We start from the raw sequence: 20,276 nt of genomic DNA, 5'->3' as shown, positions 1-20,276 counted from the left end.
GGCACTTTGCTATAAAAGCTATTTTGAAATGTGGCGGTCTAACAGAAAAAGTTAATTCTTGAGGAAGAGGGATAAATTGTAGCATCGATAATTGAAATCTCCCCATAATTATGCAGTTTCATTGCATTTTAATGTGATGAACATGCACTTTATCACAAACATAGACTGATTATGAAGTTGGTCTCTTTGCCTTATTAGAATTTGACATTGAAGGGAGAAGTGGCTCAAAATCAAGTTAAAAAGAAAGGAAAACATAATCACTTCCCTGAATAACGGGATGGTACATAATTAGAAAAGATACCACTATCATAGTACGCTGAGATTTTTTTCTGTGTTTCTGTGATCAAAATTCCCATTTTTGCTTTCAATAAGCCTATTTTATTTTGAAAATGATTTTTCTCATAGAACAAAACCAGAAGGGATTTATTAATGATAGTTTACAAATATAATTGTATATTTTAAAAAACTCCAGTGCTTTATAAATGGTGACTGCTGTAATTTTGCAAATTTCTCGAATTGAACTGGATTTGGCTATAGTTTTAAATGAGAATTCAAATGGAGAAATCTGTTGAAAAAATGCAAAAGGGGTGACAACATCTGACACTATTAATTAATAGGACAAACCAAGTTTTCTTTATCCTTCTTTCCTAAATTAAAAAAAAAGTACTCTACTAAATTTTATTCAATTCATAACTGACCATCTTATTATTTTAATCATTGGGCATTTAAAGAGAAATCATGAAAAGTTCTAAATTTATATGTAGTCTAACTACATATTTTAATTAAAGGGAAGAGAAAATTAAGGCCTCAAAGAAATCAAATTGTATTTTAATAAAGCAAGCATTTTCTGGTAGGAAGTGGAGTTTATGCAGAAATACGCCCAAAAATTGAGATGAGAAGAAATACTTTCCATTACTTTTAGCTGAAGTAAGGTACTTAAAATATTCTTAAAAACTTTAAGGAATCCATTATAGTGGCTTGTTAATTCTTGTCACAGTTGCTGAAACATGTCATAATGGGTTGCCAAGGAAGTTGTTATACATCATGGATTGAAGTATTCTCCCAGTCATCTTCAATCACATAAAGCATGTTTTGATATTTTCTAAGAAAGTAGCTTCATGGGACTCCCTTATTCCCTTTTCCGGGAGATGGATCCTCCCAGCAAGCCTTTGAATTTCATTCCAAATCCGGAGTATGAATGCCGAAAGGATGACTCTTGTGGGGCAGTAGGGAACTTTCTACTTTGGTACTTTGTCATTATGTTGTTCCTGATGATCCTCTACAGGGCTTCTCTTTGGGTAGGATATTCTTCCATTCTTATTAATATATTTACTAAGCCATGTATTTTTGTGAAGTTAGGGTTTGTGTGTGTGTATGTGTTTGTGTGTGTATATATGTATGTATGTGTGTGTGTGTATGTGTGTGTGTGTGTGTGTGTGTGTGTGTGTGTGTGTGTATGGCTAAAACCTTTCTAACTTCTAATGATTGGAAGTTTCCTTCTTTGTCCTCATAATTCAGGTTGTGGGAGGGTAAGATATTTGTTATTATAAAATATTATCAAAATGCCATAGAAAGTTTTTTTTTTTTTTTTACGTAAAATAAGAGCCCAGACTAAGATGCAGAACTGCCCTTACATCCTTTGTGAATTAAAGCAATAATAACAATGTTTCTAAATAGCATTTACATAGTTTCTACTATGGGCCAGCCACTAAGCACTTTACAAATACCATCTCATTTGTTCTTTATAACAACTCTTGAGAGTTGTTCTATTTTCCATTTTACAGTTTTGAAACTTGAGAACCGACAAAAGCTAGGTGACATGCCCAAGGTCATATAGCTAGTAAGTGTCTGAAAGAAGATTTGAATTCAGATCTTCATGACTCCAGGCTCAGCACTCTACTGTACTACTTAGCTGGCACATAAATATATTTTCTGCCACTTAACATTACTATAGCTGGCAGTGCTTTTATAACTACTTAATAGAACTGTAGATCCTGATTTTTAATGCAAAATAGATGCCTAACCAAACCACATTTGTACTTACTGATACTACATATGAAATACATGTTAACAATACTAATAGTAATATGAAAACCAATGTTGTTACTTTTTTTTAGTAACAATTATTACTGTCATTGAGAATTTATCAGAATATTGAGGTTGGCAGTCTTTTCCATTTCTAAGTGCTCCATTAGAGTAAAAAATGTGTTATTAAACACTTTGGTGTTTTATTTTCAGTAGTCAGAAATGCCCTCCCTATGATAAATTCATATGAATAATCTTTAAGGCAGATTCTTTGACAGCAGTCAATAAAAGGAGAATATGAATAGCTTTAATTATTTAAACTAAACACTGAATGTATAACTAGCCTAATAAAAAAAGTACTACTCTTGCATATCACCAAAATTTTTCCCAGGATATCAGAATTGGAAGAGATCCCAGAAGTAGTCTGTTTAAGAATCCACATTATAGGATCTCCAACAAATGATGTGATCATCCAGCTTTTCCTTGAAGACCTCCAGGGCTATTAGGAAGATTTTTTCCTCCAAAAGTAAAACAAATTTAATCTTTTTTCCAATGACCACCTTTCAAATACTTGAAGAGAGATATTGTGTCTCTACCTCATCTTTACCCAGTCATCTTCTAATCTAGGCTAAAACATCTTCAGTTTTAGAGATTTAAATATAATAGCAATCTCTCTTGTCTGCATAATCTATATAGAATCTTGTATTCTAGAGCTGGGAAAGGGAACTCAAATTCCTTTCTTTAGGAACAATGAAAAATGCTGCTTCTAAGCCCTAATGATATTAGAAAGAAAGAGGAAAATTCCTCATTTTCTTCTGATGAGTTAAGAAAATTAGTTATTTATAGGTAATTGGGTATAACTATGTTGGGAAAACTGTAGTAATTAATCATGCTACAAAATGCATTTTCTCTTATCTACTTCTCATATATATTTATCCATTTGCCATTAAAATGTAAATATTTTGTGCATTAAATATATAATTTATACATACATACATACACATATGCATACATACATACTTTGAAGCAGCTAGGTAGTATAGTAGATAGAACCTTGGGCCTTGAGTTAGGAAAATCTGAATTCAAAAGTAACCTCAGATACTTGAATATGTAACCGTAGGCAAGCTAGCCTCTTGTCTGCTTCAGTTTTCTCATCTGTAAAATGAGGATAATAATAGCACCTATTTCCCAGGTTTTTTTGTGAGAATACAATATTTATAAGGCAATTTACAAACCTTAAAGCACTAAATAAATGTGAACTGCCATTATTATTATCAAGGCTATCTCTGTTAATCTAGCCTTATGGTCTGCTGGAACAGAATTACTGAACTTGAAGGGATCTCAGAGTCATTGATTCCAACCCCCTGGCATTTTATAGTATCCAGGCCAAAATATGGGTGAAATGACTTGCCTAATATTCACAGCTAATATGATATATCTAGAATTAAAACACAGAACTTTTAGCCCCTGGCCTTTTCCTTATACTACCTTACCTCTCAGAGTATAAGCCAACTTTGGTTCTCTCACTTTCTCTATAAAACAACTTATATCAATGTTTAATAAATACTTATGTAGCACAATGGATAAATCCTTAGTCTGGAGTCAGGAAGACCTCAGTTCAAATCTTGTCTAGAAATTTATTAGCCATGTGGCTCTAGACAAGTCACACTTTCTCAGCTTCCCTTTCTTCAGTTGTAAAACCAATAATAGCATCTACCTCTTAGGGTTGTTGGGAGGATAAAAAGGGTTGTTTGTAAAGTGCTTTGCAAACTTCAAAATGCAACATAAATGTTAATTGTTGTTAAGCACAACTTCTCAGCCTCAGTTTCCTCAAATGTAAAATTGATAATAATAATGATAATCTATCTCCTAGAGTGGTTGTGAGAATAAAAACAGATATTTGTAAAGTGCTTAAAATGTAACAATGTTAATTTTTATTAATTTTTTAAAAGATTAGATTTGTTGTTTCAATAAAGATAAGTTCTGAACCTTTGATTTCCTTACTGACTTGCTCAAGATCACAAGTCTAGTATCAGAGGTAAGACTTGAACCCCCCTAGTCTTTCTGTGTGGAAATCAGTTCTCTATCCATTATGCTATACTGCCTCTTCCTACCTTTTTATTTAACTGGAATTTTAAAAATCTTTGTATACAAGTGGAAGATTGCTCAAAATGATATAATTTGAATTGAGCAAATATTAAGGCTCTAACCAACAGCATTAAGAAATAAAAGGAAGGGGCAGCTAGGCATGGCCCTGGAGGACACCTGAATTCAAATGTTATTTCAGATACTTGATAGTTGCAAGCTGTGTGATCCTGGGCAAGTCACTTAAACCCTAATTGCCTGGCAAAAAACCAACCAAATAAAAGGCATAAATTATCAAGAGAGCCTGAGATCCTATTTCCAATTTAATTTACCAGTAAACACACCCAGGAATGTGTGCCAAGTTATACCTTTCATGACAAAGACCATCATGATATATGGAAGAGGAAAAAAAATTATATATGGAAGTAGTATAGAAACAGGGAGAATTTAGAAGAAAAGTAGGAATGTCCTCATATGACACGTTACACATGAAAAAGGATGACTTTAGAGCCATCACTTTTGGCAGGCAGCATAGAGCCAGCTTAGGTGATATACTGGATAGGAAGAAGAGTTCAAATCCAGCCTCAATCACTTTTGCCACTGAAGCAGGAAATGGCAAACCACTCTAGTATCTTTGCTAAGAAAACCTCATGGAAGAGATCATGAAGAGTCTGAAACAACTGAACAGCAACAGAATAAACAACTCAGATATACAAATAGATGAAATTATGTGGCCACATCATTGGAGGGGGAGACAGTATTTTCAAAGGTTTTTTTGAGAACTTTGAAGGGAGTTAATGGCTTAGGGTGAAAGCCTTAAGTTTATTTTTATGTCCCAAATTAGACTAGTCATTAAAAAAAAAGTTTCCTGCAAAGGCTCAGTCCATTTAGTTCCCTTGGTTAGAAAATCACTTAGGATACTATGCCATCAGTAAGAATTGGGTTCAGGTTCTGCCATGGATCTTTGCTTGTATTTTGGGCACTTAACCTCTATCAGAACTTATTTCTTCACTTGTCAAATTAAGGGTTTGGACTAGTTGATTTCTAAAGTTCTTTCTACTTCTAAACCTATGATTTTTACTAAAGAGAACACAAAGAAATATTTTTGGTTCCATGTTTCTTATTCTTCTAATATAAATAATTTTTTTGTTAATAATAAAGCTAATAATTAGCATTTATAGAGAGCTTTAAGATTTATAAAGTTACATATATTTTAATATATATTTGCTTATCTATATTATATCATTTGTTTTGATGACTATACCTTGAAAAATATTATGTCTGAAAATAATTTTTCTATATTGTCCAGGCCAATTTAAGAGACTGCACTATCTGTAATAACAATTCATATTTACATAATGTTCCCAAAAAGTCTGTCTTTCAAACTGATGGTGATTAAGCAGGATCAGAAACTTAATAAATATTTGGCAAATTAAAATTTTAAATTATACTCACCTAATGCCCTAAGCAACAGTATTTCTTAACAAATGAATAATGATGAAGGACTTCTAATTTAGGAATCTCTGTGACTAGTCTATATTTTTTGACACAGATGTCTGAGAAAAAGGATGCATCACTATCACCAGACATTGGGACAAGCGGTTCAGGATATAAAGGTGAGGTACAGTATACAGCATTAGTAAAAAAGATTTTGACAATGTAAATTTGTGCTGAAGATCCAACTTTCTTGTCCCTGTCTATACCCTTCATCTCTACTGCTAAACCAGATTGAATTTTGCAGGGAACTGGAAATATTATCTCTCATCTTTACCTCTCTCCCATTCTTACTACCAAGGCTTTTGCTATTTGTCCATATTTGCCCTACTTTAACTTCTAATTCCCTTCAACTTCATCACTCATTTTAAAATAAGAATGAAAAAGCTCTGAGAAATGGATACTTGGCACTTCTTTGGAAAAGGTTGGGACCTTTGCCTTGGACCTTAAATCAGAATCAGCATTTCTGGCCTCCAAGTGGCCTCCAAGATTTCTGTTTCTTTTTGCTCATCCAGAGTGAGATAGGTCTGACTCAACATGGAGTGGGGAGTGAAGTCATGGGTCTTTATTGCATGTGGCAGAATTGTATGATCTGAATACTGTTAAAAATATACTACTACTTGTTATCTTTGGGATTCATGCTACTATTGCTATAATATAAGTAGCATATTGAATTGCACGGCACCTAATCTGTTGTTTTCTTCTGATTGTTGTTATCCAAGATGCCTACTGTAAGCGACACAGCAAAAACACCATCTGGGAATCTTTTAGAAAGATCTTTAAGAAGAAACCAAAACATATGCAACTTTCACCTGTAACTGACTCAGAAGTGGCACTTGTTAATGCCTACCTAGAAAGGAGAAGAGCCAGACTTCACTCTCAGCTGAACCAGATGAATCAAGGCCTCCATGATAGTGATACCACTGACAGGGACAGTATGGACTCTAACTCAGGAGCCTCCTCCTGGAAGGAGAGTGAGACTGAACATCATCCAACTCCAGCCAGCCTTAGGAGAAGAAAGATAGCCCAAAGGCAGAGGAACCTTGGAAGCTACCAAATCAGGGAAAGGCCTTGCCTCCACTGCAAAGCTATGAGAACCAGTGAGTGGCTGACTCGCCACTTCCTTCATCCTCCTACAGCACCTCCTCCAGTGGATGGAGATATTCCGGAGGAGAATTCTCTAGTAGAAATTAACACAAAATTCAGTAGAATTTGAACTTTATCCAGTTCTTAATTATTGAAGACAAATGAATAAGAGATTAAAACAAGTATGAAATATCACCAGAGGTCAGGGTAGTGAGGCTTTACAATAAAGTCTCTCTACTAATGACGAGTGTACTTGGTATGTTTTAGATAATTATTTTTAAGTAAAAAAAAAACTAGTAAATTTCATTTTAGCATCATGACAGTACAAACAAAGATTTATATATACTGTATAGCTACATGATGCAGTGTAGCATACTACTCTGGATTTGGAATCTTACTGATTCCAAAGTTCTGATTCAGATGCTTACTAGCAATGTTACTCTAGTCAAATAAATCATCTTAAAATGATGAGGTTGGATTAGATGGCTTGAAATGTCCTTTCCAGGTCTAAACCTGTGATCCTATGATTTTTACATAAATCAGCATAAATAAATATTTTTGTTCCTAAGTTTATTTATTCCTCTAAAATAAATAAGGAAGCTCCTTTAAAAATGGATAATTTATCCACCAATTTAACAAGCATTTATTTAAGTACTTTGTGTCTGCAAGACACTGATTGTACTAGGAATTGGGAAGCAAAGACAAATGCAAAATAATTGAGGATGAGTAGAGTATTAACAACTGATAGGATTTGGGAATGTCCCATAACTCAGCTAAGTCTTGAAGTAAGATGAAGTTTTTGAGAGAGATGAGAAAGGAATTAATTCTATCCATGGGGAATGTTGCCTATTGAAATGCATGGAGTCAAGAGATGAAATGTCAAGTTCTAGGGATTGCTAACAGTCTAATTTAGCTAGAATATAGAGCTCATAAAGACAAGGAGTTATATAAGATGAGGCTGGAAAGGTATGTGGAGCCAGACTGGGGAGGACCTTTAATGCTGGAATGAGAAGTGTTTTTTCCTCAATTTTTTTTTTTTTTTCTATTTTGAGGAGAGTTCTTCGTCAGAAAGACTGACCTTTGGGAAGATTATTTTGACTGCTAAGTGTAGGATGGATTAGGTGCAGGGGGACCAATTAGGAGACTATATTTAAAGAAGTCTAGGAGAGAAGTGAGGAGGATCTAATTTAAGGAGTTGGCCTGTGAGTATAGAGAATGAGAATGGATGTAAGGAATGTTAAAGGAGAATCAACAAGTCTTGGTAAATGATTGAATGTGGGGTAGAAGGAGAGGAAGAAGAGAGAGAAGGAAGAGTGAAGGGTAACAACAATATTAACCTGGGTGGCTTAGGACTATGGTCCCTAAATAGGAGAAGCTTGAAGTGCCAACAGGATATTGGGACAGAGCTGTCTCATAAGGGTTGACAACACAGAACTAGAATTCAAGGGGACAAGATCAGGCTTGGATATCTGGTTCTGAGAGCAATCTATGTAGAGGTTAACTGAACCCATGGTGGCTCATGAGCCCACCATTGTGCTAAGTATTTTACAATATCTTCACTATAACTCTGGGAGAGAGAGGGTAAATGCTATTATTATCCCCATTTGAAGGAATTGAGTTGAGGAAAGTAAGGCAGACAGGGTAAGTGACTTGCCTCAACATCACCCAGTTATTAAGTGTCTGAAGTTGGATTTGAACTCAAGTCTTCCTCACTCCAAGCTGCTTAGAGTTAGAAGATAGATGATGAAAGAGAGAGGCGACTGAAAGAAAATTGTTAAGATAAGGAGAATCAGAAAAAAGTGGTGTCATGGAATCCAAAGAAGAGAAAGAATCTGGGAAGAGGGAGTGGTTCGTAGTATAAACATTTAGAGAGGGCAAAGAGGATGAAACTCGGGGAAATCACAAGATTTGTCATTGAAGAATTAACTTTGGAAAGAGCAATTCCAATAGAGTGGTGGTGGTGGGGTAAAAAATCTTATTGTAAGGGATTGACAAGTGAGTGGTGAGAAAATGGAGAATAACTAGTGTAGACTAATCGTTATGGAAGCTTGGCAGTAATATATTAATAAAGTCTGAGCAATTGGTAGAGCCAATATAAGATTGTTTAAGAATAGGAGAGAGCTAAGTATTTAGCTTGTAGATAGCAAATAAAAAGCAATATAAAAGGAAAATTGGAAATTGAATAATTGCTGGGACAAGATCTTGAAGCATATAGCAGAGAATAAGATCACAAGTAGAAGGGTTAAGTTTTTAGTGGGATGGAATGGGGAAACTTTTAATGAATGGCATTGAATGTTTTCCTATTTTTAAAGTAGGAAAGTCATCTGCCTATAGAAGGGGTAGGGAGATATAAGGACTTTCAGAAGAAAAAGGAGGCCTCCTCACCTTGAATTTTATTGGGGGGGGGATCTGAACAAAAAATGCTTTACTAACACAAAATACAATTTTCATCTTCAGTGAAAAATAATTGAATATATATGCCTTTGAAGAAAAATGTAATCATTTTAAAGTGGAATGTTATTTTGGATTATTATCTTGTTAAAGACTCCAGGAACTTTCTTGCTGTTACAAGGGAGAATATAACTCCATACTCAGGGTGTAGTTCTTCAGAGTCACAACCTCCATTTTCTCAACACCATTCCAGCAGACCCATTCAGTAGAGTCTCTTGTTTGCCATAAAGTCACTAGGATACTTTTTTTTTTCCTGAAGAAACCATTAAGGAAAGAAAAGAAGACCCAGCAATCACTATCTGCTAATTAATTAACCAATTAATCAATTTTGCATTTAAGTGGATATTTCTTCATTTCTTGAAGGATTACTTTAAGTGAAAAAATATTACATTTACATTTGTAGCCTGAGTCCCTTCTGAAAATTACTCCAGGTTCAAGGAATACTTTGGATCAATATCCACTTAAAACCACAGTTCATGAGCCCAAATCACTGTTTTTTTGTTTTTACCAGATTAATCATAGGAGATATTAGTTTAAAGCAAAAAGCATTTAATTTATTCAGGATACCAGAATAAATGATAAGGATATGTTCTCCATATACATATAACTTTCTTCTTCCACAAGTTATATTGATCAGAGAGGAACCACGCTTAGGGAAACACATATGCCCAAAGAAAACATTTGGGAATTTGGAGCTTGCACACACACACACACACATGTTAGTTAGATAACTCATTTGGAGAGAGTATATGTCCAGGAAAAATATATAGCCAGATCCTATTTAGAACATTTCTCTGCCATCTTTGCCTCCTATATATTTGCTCATATTGCTGCTATGGATGCAACCTGCTGTCTGGTAATATCCTTGAACTCTGGACTATAAATTGGTTGTTTATGCACGTAACTTTTTTTTTAAGCAAAAAAATGAATTTTTTCTCTTTTTTTCTTTTAAAAAAATTATAGCTTTTTATTTACAAAACAATGTACATGAGTAATTTTTCAACACTAACCTTTGCAAAACCTTCTGTTCCAAATTTTTCCCCCTTTCCCTCCTCCCCTAGATGGTAGGTATTCCAATTATGTACTTATCTTTTGCAATGAATTGTGATGTATCTGAACTATTTCATGAATCCTTTGACTTAGAATGAGGAAGGTTCAGTCAAAGATGCTCAACTTCATGTTCCATGTTCTCTATGTGAATCAACATAGAATATTTATTTAGTCAGACTGAAAGGAATTGCATGGGCATGGAAATCTTTGTCTTTCTAATAATAATTATGCCCATTTGATAATTTTTTCCCCATAAGAGGTATACTTCAACTAAAATGATCACATTCTCAGTGAAGTCCTATATGTGCCCTGCATTTTAATCATTCAGTAGTCAACAGGCCACTCTTTGAGATGTTTTTAAAAGGAAGGGCCTTATCTGAGACTCCTGGCTTGAATAAGCATTGGGATGGGCCAAAGATACAACCGAATCTTTACTACCAGAGATACAAGGATACCTTTGGATCTTTGGAATGACACTGAATGTCTCAGATTTAGCCAGTGAGGGAGAGATGCATTTAAACTTTGCATGAGATGATCTTCTCACCCAGGATATGGCAAATGGAAGAAGAAATGTGAAGATTCAGCAAGGGCCTCCCACTGAGCCCAGAACGTGGGATATTCCAAACTTTTACCACTCCTCCTAGTTGCATGTGGCCACAGCTATACATTTCTAGCTAAATATGGAGAATTCTAAAAAGAGGAAGAGCAAAAGGAAGGAGAATGTCTATTTGACTCAATTTAACATTTTATTAAGTACTTAAGAGTATCCTGGGTGCTAGGACAATGAAGGCAAAAACAACAGGCCTTGTTTTCAAGGAGTTTGCCTTCTATTGAGGAGTACAGAACCTGTATGCAAGTGAATTCAAAGCAGAAGTGGGAAAAAAAAGGGGCAGGAAAGACTGCATTTAGGAGATAGCATTTGAACTCTACTTTGAAGGAAGCTTAGGGTTTTCTAAGACAAGTGACAAGCAAGCCTATTCCAGAAACAGGGATGCTTATACAAAGGCACAAAGGGTGAATAATAGCTATGATACCTAACATCTATATAATAGTGCCTATTATAAGCTAGTTTCTGTGCTAAGTACTTTGCAATTATTTTATGTGCTAGGCACTCTTATTAACCCCATTTTCCAGATAAGGCAAGAGAGGCAAATAAATGTTATGTGACTGCCCAGAGTCACAAAGCTTTCTAAGGCTGGATTTGAGCTTCCTGACCCCAGTCCTGGGGCACTATCCATGTACCACCTAGCTGCTTATAATGAAATCTATTTTGTACAGAACAGTTGGATTGGAAGAGAGAGTGAGTGAAAGCAAATAACATGAAATAAATTAGAAAGATAGGAGTCAGATCGTGAAAAGTTTTAAATGGCTGAAGATTTGGTATTTTATCTTAGAGAACCACTGAAGATTTTTGAGAGGAGACAATTAGATCTATGTTTCAGGGATATAGGTTTGGCAGTTGTGGAGGGTGGATTGGAAAGAGAAGACACTGAAGTCATGCAGAGAAATTAGGAATTTAATTTTAATAGACCAGGTGAGAGATGATGAGGCTCTGAAAAGGGAAAAAAGAGCCTGTGTGAGTAGAGAGAAGGGAGAGTAGAGATGGGATACCAGAAGGGTTTTTCCTAGATTACAAATCTAGCAATGGGGAACTAAGGAAAATTTCTGAGTAGAGGGATGAAATGAACTGAGATTGATAATGGGAAGAGAAATCCAGTATATGTAAATAGAATGCATTGGAATAATAATAGCAGTAACAATGACAGCTAACATAATATTGTACTTTGAGTATGTTGTGCTTTAAAGTTTGTACATTTCTTGGCTGAATAAGTTATGGCATATGAATGTAATGTAAGACATGATGAGCCAGCTGATTTCAGAAAAGCCTGGAAAGGCTTAACATGAATTTGGTTCTGAGTGAAGTGAGCAGAACCAGGAGAGCATTGTATATAGTAATAGTAAGATTATATGATGATTGACTATGATGAACTTAGTTCTTCTCTGCAATAGATGATCCAAGACAATTCTAATAGTCCTGGGATAGAAGTGCTACCTGCATCCAAGGAGGTAACTTTGGAGACTGAATGTGGATTGAAGCATATTCTGCTTTTTTCTTTTTGTTTGTTTGCTTTTTCTCCTTTTGATTTGATTTTTCTTACACAATATGACAAATATGGAAATCTGTTTAAAAAAAAGATTATATATGTGAAACATATCCGATTGTTTACTATTTTGGGGAGCGGAGAAATAAGGGAAGGAGAAAAAATTTGGAACACAAAAACTTACAAAGATGAATGTTTAAAATTATCTTTACATGTTATTGAAAAAATGAAATACTATCTATTGAGGGAAAATTTTTTCACATTTCTTTACATATATTATCCCAATTTATTGGGCAAAAGCCTCTAGGTAGGAAGATAGTTTAGAGACCTACTTCAGTAGTTGAGACAAGAAGGTATGAGAACCTGATCTAGAGTAGCAGCAGTGGTGATGGAACAATGGGAGAGATATTGCTGAGGCAAAAGTCAGAATCCTTGGCAACTGACAGGTTGTGGAAGAGGGGAAGAGGAAGGAGCCAAAGACAACTGAACATGGACAAATGGGAGACTAATAAAATTGGTAACAGAAATAAAGAAGCTGGAGGAGGAATAGATTTGGAAGAAAACAGCATGAGTCAGTTTTGGACATAAGACTTTAGAACTGAAAAGGACCTTAGTGATTATCCTAATCCAATTCATTTGAAAGATGAGAAAACTGAGGTATAGAGAGAGGATAATGATATGTTTGGAATCACCTAGTAAGCAATAGCCAGAATGTTGAGCTTCAGATATCAGTAAGACATTCAAGTAGAGAGGTTCCCTTTGCAATTGGAAATGCAGGTCTGGAGCCCAAGGAGACTTTCCCTTACATACAAATCTTCTTCCTGTTTAATACTAGGTTCATCCAACAGGTTGTAAATAAAACTTGGTGATGATTGATTCAGTGAAGGCCAATATTCCTGGTTTCTAGACTATTGCTCATTTACTCACATTTACTGCCTCCCAAAAGGTGAGATATAATTAGTTAAATAAGCAAGTTTTTCTTTTAAATAGTATTTTTTTCTTATTACATTTAAAGAGAATTTTTAATGTTCATTAAAAAAATTTAGAGTTCAAAATTTTCTTATTCACTCTCTTGCCTTGCTCTTCTCTAAGACAATAAGCAATTTGAGGAAGGTTATATATGTAAACAAGCAATTTGGTAAATAGGAATCATTAAATCATTCTTTCTTCATCAAGTAAGCACTTGGGAAATTTAGGAGAAAAATTATCATGTCTGCAGATAAAGATTTAGCTATATATAGAGAGGTGAAAACTTTCCTTATTATCACTTGTTCCAAAGGCAGTTTGAGTAGGGGGAAGAGAGCTGGCTTATAAACCCAGATGATCTGCCCTCATCATAGAAGGTGATATGCTCTTGATAAAGTGTTTAGAGTGGTATAGAGGTTAGTGGCTATAAGAGAGTTATTAAGAATCCCCATTAAATTGGCCGCAGATTTTAGGAGTGAAAGAATTCACTCATTCCCGAATATTAGTTGCAAAATGAAAGTTTATTGTTAGATAGAAATCAGTTTACCTAGAGACTGACTTCTATAGTGACAGATCTATGGAAAATAGAGTTTTGCAGTTCTCAGTGGACAGAAAGTCCTGGCAGTTGAGTGAGCCACCGAGGTCCATCTGGAAAGACTTTAGCTGATGGAAGTTCATTATATTGGATGCCTTGGTGGGGGTTGGGAAGCCCCAGCAGATCAGAATCAGCGGGGGCTGGGCAACCCAAGCAAGTCAGAATGGGGGCTGGGACAACTAGAGATCAGAACCATGGGGGCTGGGAGAGCCTAAGTTGGCTCAGATCCGGTGGGGGCTGGGACACACCCAGATCTCCTATTGGAATTCAAAAGGATGCTTTTGACCAGGATTTGTGAATCAAAGGCCCTGCGAGAAAGACAACTTTTTTCTGGAGAGGATATGCCTCAGTCAGGAGGGGGCTGGGAATCTGAAAGGAATCACAGATCAATAGGAAATATAGTTTCACAACACATTTCACAGATGCAATTCTCCCTTCTTAGATTTCTACCATAGCTCACTTTGTTTCTTTACTGTTCACTTATGTTTCTATTTTGTATTTGTTAATTATATTGTTTTTTTAATGGCTCTTATATTCTCTACTAGTTTGGTAACTTGGGAGGGCAAGGACTTTGTCTTGAACATAGTTGTTTCCAAAGAGGTATTTGCTGAATTGAATTAGTGAATCAGTGAAAATAAAATTCTTACCTGCTTGGGAACCCACTCTAGACAAAATGGTGAATTAGGAAGAGTATTTAATGACTATCCTCTCATCTTCCCTTCCTGTACCTTTTCCCTTATTTTCAGACCTTCCCTCTCTTCTTCCAGGAAACAGAGTTCTTCACAATTCTGTTTTTTTTTTTTTTTTTTTTTTAATTTAACTATGCTTATCTCTTGAGATAGGGACAAATAGGTACCGCAGTGGGTAGAGCACTAGGCTTAGAGTCAGGAAGACTCTCTTCCTGAGTTCAAACCTGGCCTCTGATATTTACCAGCTGTGTGACTGGGCAAGTCACTCACTTTTATTTTTGCTCAATTTCTTCAGCTGTAAAATGAGCTGGAGAAGGAAATGGCAAACCCCTCTAGTATCTCTTCCAAGAAAACCCCAAATGGGGTCACAAAGAGTGGCTCTTGACTGAAAAACTGATGAGAGTAAAACTCTGCTTGATCTGAGTCAGCCCTGTAAAATTATGTAAAATCACCAGCAAAATATCTCCTTTGATCTACAAACCCAAATGGTCTTCCATTTTCTGGAGCAAGATGAGCCTTCTTGAAGGAAGTCATCATGCATAAAATGAGTCTTCAGAAAATGACTCTTTTCAGATCATTCTCTCTTGAGAATGATATGCCTGCCAAGAGAGTCCCTCTTAGTGTTTTCTTAAAAATAAAGCTTTCTGCCATATCCTTTGGGTTTAGTGAAATTCCTTCCCTGTGAACTTGCGCCTTGGATAGCTGACCCTCACCCATTCTTGCCTCATCTCTTCTTCGGTACCCTTAGTCCTCATCAAAATAAAGAATATACTGAGTGCTTTGAAGAATAAACACCTGACAAATTTTATAATTTCCCCTTACTACCTCCAGCCTCATTAATAATCATAAGATGTGATAATCGCGTATTTTAAAATCAACTGGAGTCAGGAATTCAGGTTAGGGGAAAATTGTCGATCTTTATTCTTAGTTAAGGTGAAGAAGGACTGAAGGTGAAGGAGAATCGGAGGTGAAAGGAGATCTGAGGTGAAGGGAGGTCACAATAGCAATGTGTGCACCTGCAACAAGACTTCAGCCAGCAGTCTCTCTTTCCGCTTTCCTTTCCACTCCCCTGCCTCCAAGATCCACCAAAATTGTCATTTCCTATACAACACATCAGGACTTGCACAAAGAGTGGGCGGGAACCATTCTTTCTCCAAATATATATATTAATAGAGTATGGTCCAATTACTATTTAGCCTCATGTGCTTGGGACCTCAGTGTATCAACTTGAGCCTCAGCCCATTACATCTCCCACTTTCTTTTGTTTTAGAACATAGGTGATCATGCCATCCCGACTCCTAAGGAGGTCAGAGCCCCCAAGGGGAGGTGATCACACCCTCCCTGACTTCTCAGGAAAGGAGGTGAAAGCACCAAAAAGGAGGTGATCACGACCCCCCTAACTTCTCAGGAAGGGAGGTGAAAGCACTAAAAAAGGAAATAATCATGCCTTCCCTGATATCTCAGGAAGGGAGATGAAAAGCACCAAAGGGAAGTTGGGGTTGTTAGCAGGTTTCTGGGTTGAAGGGTCTTATTATACACAAACCCATCAGCATGGGAGGTATTACACAAGCACATAGCAATAATGCAGAGGCTATTAGTGATGACCCTCCCCGCAGTCAGTGCAGGCTTGATGTGGTGTAACAAACATGAATTGTACTCGCAAGTAATGGTATAACAAACACTATAAATCAACAAGGTGTTGTAAAAGATTGCCAGAAGTCCTAGGAGGGTATGTAAACAGCAGTCACACATACGCCTTCAGCAGCCAAGAGATAGTCCAAAACCAATCTATTGATCATTGCTTCACATGTCAGGGAATCCAATGATCCCCCCAAGTTTCTGAAGTCCTGCAAAAGTCTTTTTATGTGTTAGGGAATCCAATGATTCTAGCAGATTTTGAAGTCCTGTAACAGTCTTATCATTTCTCAGAAAATCCAATGATTCTTGAGGGCTTTCAATTTTTATGTCTCAGAGAATCCAATGATTTCTGAGGGTTTTCAAGTCCTACAACAATCTTATGTCTCAGAGAATCCAATGATTCCTGAGGGTTTCGAAGTCTTACAACAATCTTATCATGTCTTAGAGAATCCAATGATTCCTGAGGGTTTTGAAGTCCAACAATTTTCTATGTCCATGAGTCAAATGCCACGCTCTTTCAATGGTGAGCACAATCAGCAACAGAACCACCCTATATTTCTTGGGTCTTCTCCTTCGTTTCAAGGGTCTGCTCCGTCTCTTTGTGATGGACAAGGCGAATACGGCTCGTTGGCATCCATCTGATTCCTTCTCCTCCTGTAAAAATATAAGCAACCCCTCTTTCTTCCCTAAGCAGTTAACCTATATAATTCCCTTCTATTTACCACTTTCTGGATCTCTCCACATCACCTGGCGATTATCTAAAGATAGTGGAGCTGTTTGCACTGGACACTGCCCTGTTGTGTTAAAAGACCTGTAACCTCCCCAGTAATCCTGATTGCTTTTCTGTTGATTGATGACATCAGAGTCCTGAATTTCTAAAGACTCTCTGGGTGTAACCTCAGTTGCTATCATGCCCCACCTATCTTTTGATTGATACCTTGGAGCTGGGCCCTGCCTCTCATTTCTCTGGGTCAATCTATATTCAGAGGCCCAGTGAAAGCCTCAGTTACATTTTGGACATGAGGTTTTGGGTATTATTCTCTCACCCTGTCTTCTCATTCTATCTCCATATCTACAATGAGCTCTCAAATGTCCAACTTTTCTACACTGAAAGCATCTACACATTTCTCTAAAATTCCTTTGCCAAGAAGGACCCTGTCTTTCCATATTCAACATAGTTTGGGTATAATAAGCATTTGTGCCCACTGTGGCACAGCGCCTTATGATCTCCTCTAAAGGAGCATCCTTGTGCAGTTCTAGTATAATTCTTTTGCAAACCTCATTAGCATTTTCCTTAGCAAGTTGTCTTATCAAAATGTCTGTTACTGCATTTTCCCCATTAGTTCTTGTGATAGCTGTCTGCAAACGTCCCACAAAGTCAGCAAAGAGTTCAATTGGCCCTTGTGTTATTTTTGTGAAGGCCTCACCCTTGTCGTCTTTATTGTGGAGAGAAGCCCACGCTTTGATAGCATTAGCAACAATTTGCTCATATGCTGCTATGGAATAATTAATCTGTACTGCGATGTCTGCATAGGAATCTACACCTGTTAGTAGGTCATAGGTGACTGCAGCATGAACTCCACTTTGACTATTTTATTGGGCTTGTATCCCACAGAGCTCACTATATTCAGAAAGCCACAAGTAGTTTTGTCCAGGTTCTAGGCATACCCTTGCTATAGATTTCTAGTCATTAGGGGTTAAGATTTCAAAAACCAAATTCTGTAATAACATCTTAACATAAGCTGATGTAGTCCCATAAAGAGTGCAAGCCTTTTTCAGGTCTTTGAGGATTTCTATATTAAAAGGAGTGTATTTTCTACTATCTTGACCTGAAGAATTAAACTGTTGAATTACAGGAAAAATGTGATGTTGAAATTCTGATACATCTCTCCCTTCCGCCTTGGCCTTAATTAGTCCCTTTTGCAATCTGGTCATAGGAATGGCTGGATACTGGGAGGAGTGCTGGTGCTGCTCCCCCCACTACCCCTTCTCCCTCCATCCTGGAGGGTGAGTTAATGGAGGAGAGTCAATTACCTGCTCCTTAGGTGGGGCTGAAGCTGCCTCAGATTCACCACACCCTTGAGCCTCACTTAAGTCTCCATGCCCTTTTGGGATATGGCCATTAATCTTTTCATTGTCTTCCTCCTTTATTTCAGGCTTCCCCATTTGGCTATTCCTAGAGCTTTTTTCCTTTCTTCTATAACTTATACAATTTCTTAAGGCCAACTGTATTATATTGTATAAATAGAATGCCTCGATGGAAATTGAATGAGGACCATTTTCGTTGTAATATGTGGAGAGCTGTTGCCCAATTAATGTCCAATCATCTGGAGAGATTTTGCTCTTCCTCTAAGAACCAAGGAGAGGTGCCTTTTAATGTACCCAGAAGTCAAGCTATCTGTTCCCAAGTTATAAGTAGCCCTTGTCCTTCTATCAGCTTAAGCATGCTTTCTATAGCACCACTCCTGGGTTGGGATGGAGAGGGGAGTGGGGATGGAGAATCTTTAGCTAGCATCTGTCCCATTTCAGCCAAAAATGGTTACTAGTTTAGTCTTTAAGAAAATAAGTTCCCTGTTTGTCTATTATACTCACCTAAGTTCCTGGTCACTGGAGACTTCTTTAGTGAAAGCAGGGTCCTTGGTTCCCACGCTTGGGTGCCAAATGTGATGACTGCATATTTTAAAATCAGCCGGAGTCAGGAATTCAGGTTTGGGGAAAATTGTCGCTCTTTATTCTTAGTGAAGGTGAAGAAGGATTGAAGGTGAAGGAGAATCGGAGGTGAAGGAAGATTGGAGGTTAAGGGGGGGGGGGTCGCGATAGCAATGTGTGCAGCTGCAACAAGATGTCAGCCAGCAGTCTCTCTTTCTGTTCCACTCCCCTGACTCTACCCACCAAAATCATCATTTCCTATACAACACATTAGGACTTGCACAAAGAGTGGACAGGGCCATTCTTTCTCCAAGTATATATATTAAGAGAGTATGGTCCAATTACTATTTAGCCTCACGTGCTTGGGACCTTAGTGCATCAACTCGAGCCTCAGCCCATTACAATATGATGTGAATAACAGCACCCTAACCCACTGAATATTAAGATTTTTGGTGTCCTACTCGGAAGTAGGATAGAAAAGGTCTGAAACATTTCTCTCAAGAGAGAGGTAAGGGATGTGCAAGACATGGTCAGATGCAATTTGATTTCGGCTGGGTTTGCTGAATTATTATTATTATTTTTCCCTACAAGAGAGGATTCAATGCAGCATTCAATTTGGAAATGATTTAAATTTTTTTTCTAAAAAGTCATCAATAAAGTATTAAAAATATGAATAAATATATATACATATATATGTACACACACACACACACACACACACATATATATATATTTTAAAAGAAGGCATGATGGTGCAGTGGATGGAGCACAGGGATTGGAGGCAGAAAATCCTGAATTGAAATCTGACCTCAGCCATTTACTAGTTGTGTGACCCTGGGCAAGTTACGTAAAAAAAAAAAAAAAAAAAAAAAATCATGATTTGCCTCAGTTTCCTCATCTGTAAAATGGAAATGATCATAGTACCTATAGTTCTCAGGGTTTTTGTGAGAATCAAATAAGTTAAATAATGACAAAGTGTTTAACATAGCCTTGCATATAATAAGTCACATATAAATATTGTCATGACCATTATTAGCTTGGTCTCAAGAGGGATCAGGTAAAGAAGTAGAAAGATTTCAATGTAATTCCATGCTTAGCTATCAAAGCTGAAAGGCTTCTGTTCAGATCCTGACTCCACTATGGGCAAATCTGAACTCAGTCTCCTCATCTCCTCTTGGGAGAAGACACATTTTTCACAGGATTTTAAAGATATTCTAGTCAGTCAACATTCTAAGTAGGAAAGTGAATGCAGGCAGGCTGGTATTGACAACAGACAAGCCCTTATTCTAATATTTGTTGTTGGTCCTAACGAAGTCAATGATAATTAATTATTAATAAGTGAACATTTATCTAGTTCTTTAAAGTTTATGAAGGACTCTTCAGGACAACAAGGAGATAATATGTGTTTTTATTATTATTATTATCAAGACAATTAGTCTTGAGAGA

The 20,276-nt window shown here is 36.7% G+C and overlaps 1 protein-coding gene across 1 annotated transcript; it reads left to right on the top strand.

Moving 5' to 3' along the window:
- Nucleotides 1-1,016: 1,016 nt before the first annotated feature.
- SSMEM1 (serine rich single-pass membrane protein 1) lies at nt 1,017-6,934 on the top strand. Its single transcript, XM_052000261.1, has 3 exons — nt 1,017-1,298; nt 5,663-5,726; nt 6,327-6,934. Exons 1-3 carry the CDS (start codon nt 1,119-1,121, stop codon nt 6,818-6,820), a joined length of 738 nt encoding a protein of 245 aa, XP_051856221.1. The 5' UTR covers nt 1,017-1,118; the 3' UTR covers nt 6,821-6,934.
- Nucleotides 6,935-20,276: the final 13,342 nt, after the last annotated feature.

This window comes from Antechinus flavipes, chromosome 5 (genome assembly GCF_016432865.1).
Source record: "Antechinus flavipes isolate AdamAnt ecotype Samford, QLD, Australia chromosome 5, AdamAnt_v2, whole genome shotgun sequence".
NCBI classification, from domain to species: domain Eukaryota; kingdom Metazoa; phylum Chordata; class Mammalia; order Dasyuromorphia; family Dasyuridae; genus Antechinus; species Antechinus flavipes.
This window is presented reverse-complemented; position numbering and strand designations above follow the sequence as displayed.